Here is a 15,650-nt window from a genome sequence, read left to right as displayed (position 1 = left end):
ACAAGTCCAGCATCTATGGAATCTCTTCAGTCTTTCAAATGAATCAATTTCCACAATTTTTAAACACAAGTCCTCAAAAAATATTTTAAAATGGAAGTACTTTCATAATATATGGTAGAAATATTGTTGGAAAACTGAAGCATGGAGCAGGTGTAGACCATACTGTCCTTTGCAATGTCAAGTGCAATCATTTTTAATAAAGGCTGCATTGAACAATGCTCGCCTGGTTCCATTCGTATACATGCAGTCGTAGTCAGCGAGTCTCCTGCAATTGCATCTATTCTTGCTTTCACACCATTAGCTCTGGCCCTGTTCCTCTTTCACATCTACATGTTGCCACTTGATATCAGCTGAAAACATAACATCGGGTTTCAAATGTATACTGATAACACCCAGCTCTGCTTCACCACCACCTCTCTTTTAAGTAAAGATTGGATTGGCAGAGTTAAAATGGACATGACATACAACAACAACTTGTTTTTATATAGCATCTTTAACGTAATAAAATGTCCATAGATATTTCACAGAGCCATTTTAAAACAAAATATGACACCGAGCCACATAAAGAGTCATTAGGCCAGATGGCCAAATGCTTAGTCAAAGAGATAGATTTTAAGGGGTATCTTAAAGGAGGAAAGTGAAGTAGAGAGGTGGAGCAGTTAAGGGAGGGAATTCCAGAGCTATGGCCTATACATCTGAAGGCACTGCCACCAGTGGTGGAGTGATTAAAACCAGGGATGCTCAAGAAGCCAGAATTAGAGGAGTGCAGATATCTCAGAGGATTGTAGGGCTCGAGGAGATTACAGAGATAGAGAGGGGCCAGGCATAGAGGGATTTCAAAGCATGGGTGAGAATTTTAAAATAGAGGTTTTGCTTAACCGGAAGCCAGTGTAGGTCAGCGAGCATAGGGGTGATGGGCGAACAGGATTTGGTGCAAGTTAGGACAGGAGCAGCAAAGTTTTGGGTGGCCTAAGGTTTATGGAGGGTAGAATGTGGCAGGTTGGCCAGGAGTGCGTTAGAATAGTCAAGTCTAGAGGTAACAAGTGCATGGATCAACAGCAGAAGAAATGAGGCAGGGGTGGAGTCGGGCGATGTTACAGAGGTGGACAAAGGCAGTCTTCATGCAGAAACAAAAACAAGAAATGCTGGAATCACTCAGCAGGTCTGGCAGCATCTGTGGAAAGAGAAGCAGAGTTAACGTTTCGGGTCAGTGACCCTTCTTCGGAACTGACAAATATTAGAAAAGTCACAGATTATAAACAAGTGAGGTGGGGGTGGGGCAAGAGATAACAAAGGAGAAGGTGCAGATTGGACCAGGCCACATAGCTGACCAAAAGGTCACGGAGCAAAGGCAAACAATATGTTAATGGTGTGTTGGAAGACAAAGCATTAGTACAGATTAGGTGTGAATATACTGAATATTGAACAGCAGCAAGTGCAAACCTGAAGAAAAACAGCCTGAAAAAAACAGTGGGTAAGCAAACTGAACAAACTAAGATGAAATGAAATAAATGCAAAAAACTACCATCAGAGACAGACTGACTGAGCACTTGGACAGGTATCAGCTGATCTGAGAGTCAGCATGGATTTGAGAAGGGTCGGTCATGTCTGACGAATCTAGTTGCATTTTTTGAGGAGGTCACTAGCATGGTGGCTTGGGGATTATTCATGGATGTTGTCTATATGTTAGGTAAGGGCATCAAGGGATGTAGAACAAAGGCATGTTAACTGAATTAGGGTACAGATCAGTTCGCTAACATGGCAGGACAGCTGTGGCCCTTTTGGGAACTCCAAAACACTTTGGCCAGACTTTTACCAGCCCATTGGAGACTGGCTGGGAGGCAGGAGGGTCGGAAAGCCTGATGTGTTTATCTTGCCAGGGGATATACCCAGCGGCTGGAACGTCAGCGTCTCGGCAGACAAGAGGCAGGCAGGCGGGCGGGCAATTTACATAATTAAAAGGCCAATTGACGGCCATTTTCCCAGCCAGCCAGCATTTTGCCAGCAGTGGCATGGCCCCTCCCTTACTGCATGGTGAGGCCACCAGTTGCATGAAGGCAGCCTCCCAGCAATATCCTGGTTTTTGGAGGCTCCGTGCCTCAAACAGGGGGCCGTCGGCAGCAGTAGCCACCCCTGCAACCCCGATGCCGCAGCTGGAGAGGGTCACCCCTCCGATTGCCAGGTCTGCCTGCCTGGCCCGGCACATCAAAACTATTTCTTGTCTCCCGTTCAAGGCCACCTCAATATGGAGGCACCACTTTTGCCCCTTGCAATCTCAGCTGTGGCCACCTCTAACAGTGCAGAGCTGCCAGCCCTCTGATTGGATCAGCAGCTCAGAGCCGCATCTTAATTAGACAGCAATCCTGGAGGCAACTTTTTAATTGGCCACTGCTGAGAAGATTGCCGCCGTGGTCCCGCTGCCCTCCAATGCGGGCTTGGAACTCACATTGGCACTTAGCTCGTGGTGGCAAAATCCCAGCCTTTGTGTGTCCTGGAAAATCACGTATGCAGGAAGTGCCACCAACTGCTTAGAATTTCTGAGATTGAGGTCCAGCTGGTGTCCCTTCGGTGTGAACGGGAAGTTGAGAGTTTTGTGGATAGCACATTTCAGAGAAAACTCCACAGCTACAGAGAGTTTTGGAGGAGAGGATATGGATGACTAAGAAGATTAGGTGGAACAGGCAGGCATTGCAGGAATTCCCTGGGAGTGTGGCACTCAAACTGGTATTCAGCGTTGAATATAAGTGCGGCTGATAGCATTTGGAGAAGTGCAATCGGAGACAAATCTATGGCATTGTAGGACACAGCTGCACGGCGGGGACACAGGAAAGTGTAGAAATGCAGTTGTTATAGGGAAATTAATCGCTAAGTGCTTCTGCAACCACAGAAGCGAGTCCCAAATGCTGTGTTGCTCCCTGATACCATAGTACTACCATTGACCAGGTAAAGGAAATTCTGCGAGTAGAAGGGGAACAGCCAGAAATGATGGTCCATGTTGGAACCAGTGACATAGCTAAGAAAGTGTTGAAGTCCTACAGTTAGAGTTTCAAGAGTTAGCAAAAGGAGGTAGTCTCTAGATTACACTCAGTGCCATGTGCTGGTAGGTATAGAAACAGGAAGAGAGTAGAGAATATGTCCTTGAAGAAGTGGTGCAGGAAGACAGCTTCGGATTTCTGGCGCATTGGGACCAACCCTGGGACAGGAGGGGCCTGTACAAGTGGAATGGGTTGTTCCTGAACAGGATTGGGACCAATGTTCTTGCAGGGAGATTAGTTTGTGCTGCGGGAGAGAGTTTCAACTAATTGGCAGGGGGAGGGGTACCAGGACACAACAGCAGAGTGGTGCATAGAAAGCTAGGAGGGACAAGCAGTAACAGAACCAAGTAAGCATGAATTAAATGGGGGAAAACAGCAAAGCTAACTAGCATGATGTTGGAATGCATTTGTGCTGATACAAGAAGTTTTACAAATAATGTTGATGAACTACAAGCACAAGTTGCTATATGATATGATATTTCTTTTGGGCCTCCTTATCTCGAGAGACAATGGATACGCGCCTGGAGGTGGTCAGTGGTTTGTGAAGCAGCGCCTGGAGTGGCTATAAAGGCCAATTCTGGAGTGACAGGCTCTTCCACAGGTGCTGCAGAGAAATTTGTTTGTTGGGGCTGTTGCACAGTTGGCTCTCCCCTTGCGCCTCTGTCTTTTTTCCTGCCAACTACTAAGTCTCTTCGACTCGCCACAATTTAGCCCTGTCTTTATGGCTGCCCGCCAGCTCTGGCGAATGCTGGCAACTGACTCCCACGACTTGTGATCAATGTCACACGATTTCATGTCGCGTTTGCAGACGTCTTTATAACGGAGACATGGACGGCCGGTGGGTCTGATACCAGTGGCGAGCTCGCTGTACAATGTGTCTTTGGGGATCCTGCCATCTTCCATGCGGCTCACATGGCCAAGCCATCTCAAGCGCCGCTGACTCAGTAGTGTGTATAAGCTGGGGATGTTGGCCGCTTCAAGGACTTCTGTGTTGGAGATATAGTCCTGCCACCTGATGCCAAGTATTCTCCGAAGGCAGCGAAGATGGAATGAATTGAGACGTCGCTCTTGGCTGGCATACGTTGTCCAGGCCTCGCTGCCGTAGAGCAAGGTACTGAGGACACAGGCCTGATACACTCGGACTTTTGTGTTCCGTGTCAGTGCGCCATTTTCCCACACTCTCTTGGCCAGTCTGAACATAGCAGTGGAAGCCTTACCCATGCGCTTGTTGATTTCTGCATCTAGAGACAGGTTACTGGTGATAGTTGAGCCTAGGTAGGTGAACTCTTGAACCACTTCCAGAGCGTGGTCGCCAATATTGATGGATGGAGCATTTCTGACATCCTGCCCCATGATGTTCGTTTTCTTGAGGCTGATGGTTAGGCCAAATTCATTGCAGGCAGACACAAACCTGTCGATGAGACTCTGCAGGCATTCTTCAGTGTGAGATGTTAAAGCAGCATCGTCAGCAAAAAGGAGTTCTCTGATGAGGACTTTCCGTACTTTGGACTTCGCTCTTAGACGGGCAAGGTTGAACAACCTGCCCCCTGATCTTGTGTGGATATGATATAGTGGCTATAATAAAGACCTGGATTAAATAGGAATGGGAACTAAACGTTCCTTGATACAATATATTCAGGAGATGGGGGGCAGTATTGTTCAAAGAAAATGGGCTTCATTTTATCAGCGCTCTGGGGATGGGCTGGGAAGCAGGAAGGCGGAGTGACCGCCGCCTTTCCAGCGCCATTGAATTTTGTCACCAACCACCCCCCACACCTCCCCCAAACCCCTCGCCCCGTCTGGCCCCAGCAAACCCGTTCCACTTATCTGCTTTCAAGGCTGACGTCCATGTTGGCTCTTCCAGCTGAGTGCAGTCCCAGCAGTGGCCACCACTCCCGGTGACACTGTTGAACTGCCGGCCCTCTGATTGGCCAGCAGCTTTTGGAGGCAGGATCCCTGTCCTTATAGGGATGAGAACCTCAGCGCCAGGCAGTTCACTGCCTGAGCACTGTAAAATATGGTTGCGGGTCCCCCAAATGGCCGAGATGGGGCTCCCCCCACCTTTCTGGCCAAGTGTTGGAACCCCCGCCTCCATAAAATTCAGCCCAATATTCCAGTTAGACAAAGGAACAATATACTAGACAGCTTATAGACAGAAATCTATTTGGCTAAAGTTCATGAACAGAAAAGAAACTGAAGTTCCTCATCCCTGGAACCATTCTCGTCAATCTTTTCTGTACTCTCTCCAATGCCCTCACGTCTTTCCTAAAGTGCGGCGCTAGTGCCACTCAGGCACTTAAGTGGACAGCAACAGGCCTTCCACAGGATTAATGCTCTCTGCTTACACATGATTTACTTTTTTGGCTCTATTCAGCCCCACCACCCCTTTAACTATCCTTTTTTTTACTTCTTTATATGTTTATAGAAGATTTGCTCCTCTATCTCCTCACCATTTGGGTTGGGGGGTGGGGGGTGGAGGTGTCTATGGTATTGCTGTGTCTTTACCATAGACACCTCCCCCACCCCCAAATGGTGAGGAGATAGAGGAGCAAATCTTCTACAAACATATAAGAAGTAAAAGGATAGTTAAAGGGGTGGTGGGGCTGAATAGAGCCAAAAAAGTAAATCATGTGTAAGCAGAGAGCATTACTGAGGCTCTGAATCACAAAAGAGGATGAAGTTAACGTTGCAGTAGAGGAGTGGGAAGTAGGGGGGAGTTTTATGCTATCCCCCATGGTGGGTTTGGAGATGGGGAGAGCATAAAATCGGGTGGGATAGTGGCAGGGGCGATTCCCACCACCATCCCACCTCCGCCAAAATTTAGTCCAGGGTGGGAAGGCCTGCGCATGGCCTCCGCAGTGGCGCTGCAGCTGCTGGGCTCTGAATGGCTGGCTGCTTTCCGAGGGCGGGACTTCCGGCGACCGGGTCCTTAATCCTGTGGAAGGCCTGTTGCTGTCCACTTAAGTGCCTGAGTGGCACTAGATTCGGCGGGCCTTCCAGAGAACAAGCGCAGCACTTTAGGAAAGACGTGAGGGCATTGGAGAGAGTACAGAAAAGATTGATGAGAATGGTTCCGGGATGAGGAACTTCAGTTTTGAAGATAGATTGTAGAAGTTAGGACTGTTTTTCTTGGAGGAGAGAAGGCTGAGAGGTGATTTGATAGAGGTATTCAAAATCATAAGGGGTCTAGACAGAGTAGATAGAGAGAAACTGTTCCCACTCGTGAAAGGATCAAGAATGAGAGGGCACAGATTTAAAGTAATAGGTAAGAGAAGCAAAAGCGACAAGAGGAAAGACTTTTTCATGCAGCTAGTGGTTAAGGTCTGGACTGCGCTACCTGAGAATGTGGTGGAGGCAGGTTCAATTGAAGCATTCAAAAGGGAATTAGACTGTTACATGAAAAGGAAGAATGTGCAGGGTTACAGGGAGAAAGTGGGGAAATGGCACTAGGTGAATTGCTCTTGTGGAGAGTCAATGCAGACACAATGGGCAAATGGCCTCCTCCTGCACTGTAACAATTCTGTGATTCTGTGACTATTTCCCCTCAAATCCCCTCTAAACCTTCCACCTCTTACCCTAAATCCATGTCCCCTAGTTATGGACCTCTCAATCTATTCACTCTATCTAAACCTGTCATAACTTTATATACTTCAATTAGTCTCCCCTCAGCCTTGTCTGTTCCAAAGGAAACATCCTTGTAAATCTGCTGTGCACCCTTTCTCGTGCAATGACACCTTTCCGATAGTGCGGTGACCAGAATGGCGCACAGTGCTCCAGCTGTGGCTTAACCAGAGTTTTATGCAGTTGCAGCATATTCTGTGCCTCGGCTAATAAAGGCAAGTATCCTCTCTGCCTTTTTGACCGCCGTATCTACCTGTCCAGCCACCTCAGGGATCTATGAATATGCACTCCAAGGTCCCTCTGTTTCTCTACACTTTGAGTATCCTACCATTTATTGTGTATTCCTTTGCCTTGTTAGCCTTCCCCAGATGCATTACCTCTCACTTCCATTTGCCACTGTTCCTCCCACCTGACCAGTCCATTGATATCTTCCTGCAGTCTACCGCTTTCTTCATTATCAATCACATAGCCAATTTTTGTCTTATCTGCAAACTTCTTAATCATAACCCCTAAATTCAAGTCCAAATCATTGATATATACCACAAAAAGCAAAGGACCTAATACTGAGCCCTGTGGAATCCCACTGGGAACAGCCTTCCAGTTATAAAAACCCCATCAACCATTACCCTTTGCTTCCTGCCTCTGAGCCATTTTGGTTCCAACTTCCCACTTTGCCTTGGATCCCATAGGCTTTTACTTTTGTGACCGGTCTGCCATGTGGGACATTATCAAAAGCCTTGCTAAAATCCATATGGACTATATCAAATGCACTACCCTCATCGACCCTCCTTGTTACTCTCTTCAAAAATTTCAATTATGTCAGTCAGACACAACCTTCTGTTAACAAATCAGTGCTGACTATCTTTGATTAATCAGTGTCTTTCTAAATGAAGATTTATCCTGTCCCTTGGAATTTTTTCCACTAACTTTCCCACCACCGAGGTTAGGCCAACTGGCCTGTAATTACTCAGTCTCTCTTTTTCCCTTTTTAAACAAAGGTACAATGTTAGCTGTCTTCCAGCCCTCTGGCACCATGCATGTAGCCAGAGAGGATTGGAAAATGATGGTCAGAGCCTCTGTCATTTGTTCTCTTTCTTCCCTTTATGGTCTGGGATACATTTCATCTGTGCCTGGGGATTTATCCACTTTCAAAGATGATACCAGGGAGGAATGACTCTCGCGGGCTGAATAGCCTACTTCTGTTCCTATCAGCTAGGATACTATTATTTTGTGTACAGCCCTAGAATTGTGAAAGGTTTCGAAAATAAGTTGGTATTTCTTCTGATTTTGATTATGGCATTGAGCCTTCACAAGAAATGAACACCACCACCAGAAGATTATGAAGTTTAAGAAACTGAACTCGATTGCCTGTGATGGTGTGGGGACAAGCAGGAGACTGAGGGAAAAGATGTGTGATACTTAACGTCATTGTTTCTATTGTTCTTTAGGCCTCCACAATATAAAACAATTACTTTGGACAGAGGTGCCGATGGCCTGGGTTTTAGCATTGTTGGTGGATATGGCAGCCCTCATGGAGACCTGCCTATTTATGTCAAGACAGTCTTTGCAAAGGTAAACAGACGGTGGGAGTGTTCTGAATTCTGAAGCACTGGTGTAATGTATTTCTTTCTGATACAGTTTCAATAGCATGTTAATGCATTTTAGTTTATCATTAAACTCACTGAAGCATAGGGCAAAACTTTAGGGGAGGTAGGTTCAGACGCGTGCAGGGGGTTAAACCCCCGAAACGTGGCATCGGGTCGGAAACGGACATGATCCCACCCACTTCTGGGTTTAGCCCGAGCGGGTTTGCAAGCAAGCAGGAAACCACCATGGAGCTGTCGGGTATATAATTTCAGTGTGGAGATCCCCAAATTAACTGAGGATCTAACCCCGCATTCTGGCTTTAACCGCCAGTGACTGGTTTCCCGAGCTGTGTGGAAGTCACCAGAGCCAACCAGGGAGTGCTTCTTCAGTGAAATTGACAAGCTGCAAAGCCTTCATACAGTGAAACTGAAGAGCTACAGCCATGCCCAAGTGAGAGGCTGGTGCTCACAGCACTTCTGAGTGTTCTTTCACTGTTTGACAGATGATTTGCAACTTCTTGGAAGTCACTTGCATTTCACTCACCTTGATCTGCACTTCCCTGCTGCCAGCCTTCACCACAGCTTGGGAGCAGCTGATGCAGCTCTATCTTGCACCTCTGTTGAGAAACAAGAGGAGCAGCACCAGGCTGCCTTCTCCTCAGCCACATGGCACTTCACAGGACAGAGGGGATGAACATAAAGCCAGCTGGAAGGAAGTGACACTGTCAACACAGAGTCTACAAACAGAGGATCAGCTCTGTTGGCAAATCTGAGCACCAGTGCCTCAAAACACTTAAGTTTTCATGGCAGGTCTTTGCTGACATCTGCGACCTCCTGGAAGAAGGACTCCTTCCCTGTGGACCAGGTGGGCACGCAGTGGCTGTCACTGGAGGGTCACCACTGCTCCTCCCCTCCACCAACTCCCAGTTCTCTGCCTCTCCCTGGTGTGCTGAGCTTTATCCTCAGGGAGAGAAAGCAGAGTTGTGAGTGTAAGAAATTGATTGTGTGGAGAGGAGAGAAGGACAAGATTTGTGGAGGGTGACTGTGAGGCATGGGTGTGAGATGGCACAAAGATGAGGGTAAGTCTGCATGTTGGCTGTTCAGATGGAGATGTGAGGAGGCATCTGAAACTGTTATGCTACTCACTTTTCCTGCCCTCCTGACGTACTTGAACCTCTTGGGGCTCTGTCTCCAGGTTTGAGGAAGCACACTCATGTTGCTCACTTTCTTGGCCACAGCCATCCATGCCTCTTTGGTTTATGAGGCTGACCTCTTCCCCCTGTCCTTGGCAAAAATTGCCTCACTTCAGTTCCTCAGAACACAGCTGGACCACCAGGTAAGAGTCAGAGACCTGGGGGAGCAGCTTTTCCAGGTCTCCTTTCCATTCCTGTGGTTGCTGAAGCCTCAGGAATCAATGTACAGTGCAGGCATTCTGACTCCTACTGGAAATCCTTCCTTTGATAGGTTCAGCATGTCATCCCGCCCACTCTCACTGATTGGTTAGGAAACCCGGAAACAGAATACTAACATCCTGGCTAAGTTAAAGAGCCACAGAAATGCCTGCTTCAAAGACAAACATGTCCCCCAGTGTGTGCGGATCAATTAAGATAAAATTCCGCATGCTAGACGTATTCATATTTCACACTTGATTAAGCTGTTTTGGCTGAGTTATCCTATCTCAGTTAGGGCAGTGGTTAAGAATGCTTTATTTCATCTCAGTGTTCCTGGGTTGTGCGGGGGAAGGTGAGTGGGGAGGGAAATCAGCCAGGAATACAGCTCCTAATTGCAATCCAGTTAACCATAGTGGAAGATATGGCCATGGAGGGCAACTGAAGACAGAGTGTAACAATGTTCCAAATGATCAAATAGCTTGTCAACATTCACTGCCTGGCTCAGATGTGATGAATAACTATTTGGGAATGGTACTGGAGCAGTACCCATGGAATCTAACCTTCAGAAGAAACGGGGAGGAAAATAACTTTGCAAAAGTTTGTTTCTTAATTACATTTGGCAACAAATGGGATGAGTATATTCCAGAAATTTCATGTGGAAAGAAATTGTGGTAATTGCACAATTCACTGCAGCATAAATATCAGTTTCCATGCAACTACAGTAATCTGCCAGATTATTGCACTACAGCGAGCAGGTTCATGAGTTAGAAAATGAGGTAACGTCACTGTAAACCTGTTCTGATTTAAAGATATTGTGACTTTTAGGGGGCAGCTGCTGAAGATGGTCGCCTGAAACGTGGAGATCAAATAATTGCTGTCAATGGGCAAAGCCTAGAGGGTGTTACACATGAAGAAGCTGTTGGTATTCTGAAGCGCACAAAGGGGACGGTTACACTAACAGTACTCTCCTAACATATGTTGTTCCAGATGAAGACTCTAATGCTTATTATAGCTTATCATTACGGACGAGAATGGAAATGGATGTGTTTAGATAACGACTTTACTAAGTTTATTCAGAGAGTGCATTTTGTAATATATAGCGTTCTTCTCCTAAGGATGATCATCAAAAGAATTTTTTGAAAGGGAAAGACAATGGGCTGAATTTTTCAGAGGAGCTGGAAGTCCCGCCGCTGGGGCGGAAAGCGGGAGGCGACACCCCTCTGGTGGGGAGTGGGACCCCGGGGCGGCATTTTACTGGCGGTGGTCAGTGCACAGACCTCCACTGGGACAGCAATCCGCCCCCTAGAGCTGCTGGCCAAATCAGAGGGCCAGCAGCTCAGCAGCGCCACTGCAAGCGGTGGCCACTGCTGAGGCTACTGCATGAAGGAGAGGGTGCCTCAATGGTGAGGTGCTCTCAAAGAGCAGGTATATTTTAAGGAGGAAGCTAGGACCAGGCCGGCATGCATACCCCAGCAGTCGGGGTGGGACAATAGAGGTGGTGGCTGAAGTCGTCGTGCACTGACAATGCCGTTGCTGCAGGGGTGGCCATTGCTACTGCGGGGCCTCCATAGGCCATGGAGCACCCATCAAGCAGGGTACCGCCACCCTGGGAACTCACTGGGAGGCTGCCAGTGTTGACCTAGCAGTTTCCCAAACAGCAGTGGGCCCTCCCAACACGGGCAAAATGCTTGTGTGAGGTGCCTGCAGTTGGCAGGATGCCATGGCGACAGGAAAACATCAGGCTCCCCTCCCGACGCCTTCTCCTGCCATATTGCCAATACTCCCAAATCCCAGCCTGACCCCAATAGGCCAGGAAAATTTAGACCAATAACACAAGTATGCCCTTTGGGTAAAATAATAAATGGATGAAAAAGATTAATTATTTTGCTAATATCAGTTAAGTGTTTCTATTTTTAATTTGGAATCAAATAACTGTGAGAAATTGTGTTGCAAAATTGAAGAAATTTAAAAGTATAGCAAACAAACTGCCGTGGTATTCATGTGCATCATGTTCAGGAGCTGTATTGTAAGACATCCATTACAACTTTCCCTTGGTACAGCATTCTGTTTACAGTACTTTTTTGGATGTATTATCCCATTTTAAGCTTTAAAATAATTCCAGAATTACTGTACAGGTTCTGCTGTTTTCTGCTTTAAAATGGTCACTAAATGTTTTTGCGGTTTAGTTGACTGGATTAACTAATGCATTCTTTTTCTCATTATGTCTGCTGTGTAGTGGAGGGTCTGCTACTGATTAATTCCAGTGAAGGAATAAGTGCTATATGTGCTGCATATTAACTGCATTAGATTTTCACATTTTACAGCTCATTAACAGTGTTTTTCTGTGAAATGTCAAGTTATTGCAAACAGCTGATTATGATGGATCATCTCACGAGTACAGGTACTACTTAAAAACGATTTCCAGAACAGAGTTTGTGTAATACACTTCCATCAATATACACTACTGATGTCAAAGAGTGATTAACATTTGGAATGGCTGTAGTGGAGACAATATACTGGAATTATTAAAGAGACAGATGCTGTAATGGGGGTGACAGGTTTCTACGGAAACTTGAGCTGGATGGCCCAAATTGCCTCCCTCAGCTATTGTTACCATTGTGAATGTTTTTTTTCTGTTGCATCTGAAAATGCTGTGGAAGAGCTGTATCAAAGAATGGAAATGAAGCACCATTCAATCCCTTTTACCACAGATATCAATCTTATTTGTTAACAAAACTAGATTATGCTAAAGATGAAGTTGGCTTGTTTGGAGGCAAAATATTTGTTTTTAAGTCCAAGGAGAGAGTGCAGTGAATGTAGTATTTTAAATTGTTCTATGTATTTGTTTAATTTAACAGGCAGGTTTTATTTAAGGCTTAGCTTCAAGCTTTAACTCTTCTATGTGAAAATGAGAAAGAAGTGAAAACAAGTTGAGGGATGAACATGGCAATGATGAGCAGATGAAAACAGTGGCGCAGTGGTTAGCACCGCAGCCTCACAGCTCCAGCGACCCGGGTTCAATTCTGGGTACTGCCTGTGTGGAGTTTGCAAGTTCTCCCTGTGTCTGCGTGGGTTTCCTCCGGGTGCTCTGGTTTCCTCCCACAGCCAAAAGACTTGCAGGTTGATAGGTAAATTGGCCATTAGCAATTGCCCCTAGTAAACGTAGGTGGTAGGGAAATATAGGGACAGGTGGGGATGTGGTAGGAATATGGAATTAGTGTGGGATTAGTATAAATGGGTGGTTGATGGTCGGCACAGACTCGGTGGGCCGAAGGGCCTGTTTCAGTGCTGTATCTCTAAAAAAAAACAAGGAATACTTTATTCAGAGCTCTATCACCTCTGTAGGAGACAACCCAAAATGCTTCATATTTTCATTGAATTATTTTGCAATATACTGGGGCCAGGATTGGATCTCGTTGTGTCCATTTTACGGGTGTAAAATGGGCCCAACAAGGATCAATTTCAGCATCTAAATTGGATTTTGTGATTCTTCAGCCTTCTCTGCTGCACGACTAAAACGGATATGTAACCAAGGAGCTGAAGGCCTGCTATAGGCCCTTTACCGATATTCAATATCACAGAGCAGGAGCTGTCAGATTTTATTTAAAACAAATTTAAAATCATTGATGTGGAGCTAGGAGGAGCAGTAGTGACTCCCACAGTATCCCAATTGCCTTCTGTCTTCTTCGCCCTTTCCGGTAACACTCGGCAACCTCCCTCCCAGCACTGAAGTTTGGGCAAAACAAGCGACCAGAATTGAATTTCTTCAAATGGCCAAGCTGTCTGTGGAGGCAAGTGCCTGCAACTTGTATAATTAATATTAACGAGGCCCAAACTCAATTTTAGGCCAGAGCTGGGCCTCCCAGTTCAGGTGCACATTGCGCATGCATCCTCTCCTTCAAGCCCGAAACCCAGTGCCGACAAATTTATAGCCCAGTGATTGTTGCTATGTAAGTAAATATGGTGGCCATAATCCACACAGTAGTCATTGTTCACATAAACAGCAATGAATTGAATGATGAGTTAATTTGTCTTTTTGAAGAAAGGATGAAAACAAAGCCCAGAAAAAATATGGAAACGGAGAAGAAACCATGTACAATAAGATTTGCAGTTCTAAACAATGCATTTTGGCTAAATATTTTAGCTGTGATCAGTTGATTGTGCCTAAATTCTTGAAATTTATGGGGTTTCAAGATTTTCACCCAAGACTGCTGCTTTCCAAGCAAATTCAATAGCTGTAACAGTGCATTAGAGACTGCACTGAACTAACCAGCTCAGTATAGAAATAAAGTTCTGCTCGATGGAGTGAATTCTTGTCTTCACAACTTGGGAGTAATCTGGCAGAGTAGATCATCTGACCTGTCTAAAATGCACCCAATTGTCATTCCTTTCACTTCAATGGAATGAGAATCAGGCAGATTCCCTACGAGGCAGCTGATCCACTTTGCCAATTTACTGTCCACAGGTGAAGATGAAAATCTATCCCTATGAATTTAACAGTATTATAACCCAACTTAAACTTTGTGTGGGTTAGAATTATGTATTTTGATATATATTGCATTTTCACACTAACCAAGCATATTTTACTACATATTTATGTAGACTTAATGGCAAATGTTATAACTTTCCCTTTTACAAATATTTGATCAAAATTCCTGGATTTAGTGTTTCATGGGTTCTGTTCCTTTGGATTAGGAACTTTGAATTTAAACTGCGTTTGCCAGTAAATTAGTCTGTTAAACCTATGTAGTACACAATCATTTTAGTATATTTTGCTTTCATATTCTGTCTACTATCAAACTTTAGTGTATAAAATCTTCTGAAATGTATCTATTTTTGACTATAAAGTAGTGTACAGATATGTTTCGTTAATAGTAACTAGTCATGGTAATTGTAAAGACTTTGTTTTAAAATGCTAAGAAGGCTAAGAAGTGTATTTTGTCATTGGTATTTGAATAAAAATTAAAATGTTCTGCAGCAGCCATTTTTGATTCGATCACTTTTTTCACTGACATTACAAATATAAAAGTAATAAATTAGCTGTAACAAAAATAGTATCTATAATTTTATTTAAATAATTTAGTGCTGCATGTCCATTAAAAACTTGAGGAAAAATAGAAACCTATTCAGTTCCTCATATAGGAGAATGTTCCACATCTCTTACATAGACAGAAAGATTAATGAAGAAGTCCTGGAAATGGCTAAAGGAAAGAGGAAATTAGTGCAGAACGCCAAAAAGAGAGAAAAATACAATATTTTGGTCACATCATTTGAGCAGAAGGTAGACAGAATCAATTTTTGGAAACAAAGATTGACGTAAAACATAGGAGAGGGAAGCAGAGGAGAAAATGGATTTAACTGGGGTTAAAAAGTGTGAGATTCTAAGTTTCAAGTATTAGATTTTATTTTTGGTAAGTTTAGGTAAGTTGTCTAATAGATAGAGGGATGGCAGGTCACCTCAGTCCAGTTGAACACATATCCTGTGGCAAGTGGGAACATCAGAACACCAATGATGCAGGGTGCCATCGACAGTACACGTGTGGCTCTGCAGACGCCACATGTTAATGGGGAGATGTACCGCAACTGCAATGCCTACGATTCCATAAACATGCAGTTGGGGTGCGACCAAGTACAGTACATCCTGTCAGTGAATGCCCACTATCCTGGCAACAGCCACAACGCATTCGTCCTATGCCAGTCAGCAGTACCAGCCATCAGCAGACCACCACAACGAACCAAAAGCTGGGTCCTTGGTGACCTGGCTCATAACTCACCTCCATCACCTGACCACATGTGGGCAGTGCGCCTACAATACTATCACATGGAACAGTGTGGAGCAAACAATCGCGGTTCTGAAACAACGGTTCCGCAGCCTGGACCATTCTGGGTGTGGGGGGGAGTCATCCAATATTTGCCAGACCATGTCTCATGAATCGTGATGGTCTCCACAACCTCGCTGTCATGATGGTGCAGCCCTTGCCATCAGGCCTTCAGAAGGCTGTCCGTGACCAGCTACT

General features: G+C 45.2%; 1 protein-coding gene across 14 annotated transcripts in view; it reads left to right on the top strand.

The window, feature by feature from the left end:
* The window catches only part of LOC137369472 (multiple PDZ domain protein), a 419,370-nt gene extending 404,760 nt beyond the window's left edge, over positions 1–14,610 (top strand). For all 14 annotated transcript variants that reach the window (XM_068030740.1, XM_068030727.1, XM_068030738.1 and 11 more), the window contains 2 exons: positions 8,105–8,228; positions 10,459–14,610. In XM_068030740.1, the coding sequence (XP_067886841.1) occupies positions 8,105–8,228; positions 10,459–10,605 (271 nt within the window). In that variant the 3' untranslated portion in view covers positions 10,606–14,610. The remainder of the gene's footprint in view (positions 1–8,104; positions 8,229–10,458) is intronic.
* Positions 14,611–15,650: the final 1,040 nt, after the last annotated feature.

This window comes from Heterodontus francisci, chromosome 4 (assembly GCF_036365525.1).
Source record: "Heterodontus francisci isolate sHetFra1 chromosome 4, sHetFra1.hap1, whole genome shotgun sequence".
Classification (NCBI taxonomy): domain Eukaryota; kingdom Metazoa; phylum Chordata; class Chondrichthyes; order Heterodontiformes; family Heterodontidae; genus Heterodontus; species Heterodontus francisci.
Note: the sequence above shows the minus strand (reverse complement) of the source record. Positions and strands in the feature narration are given on the sequence as shown.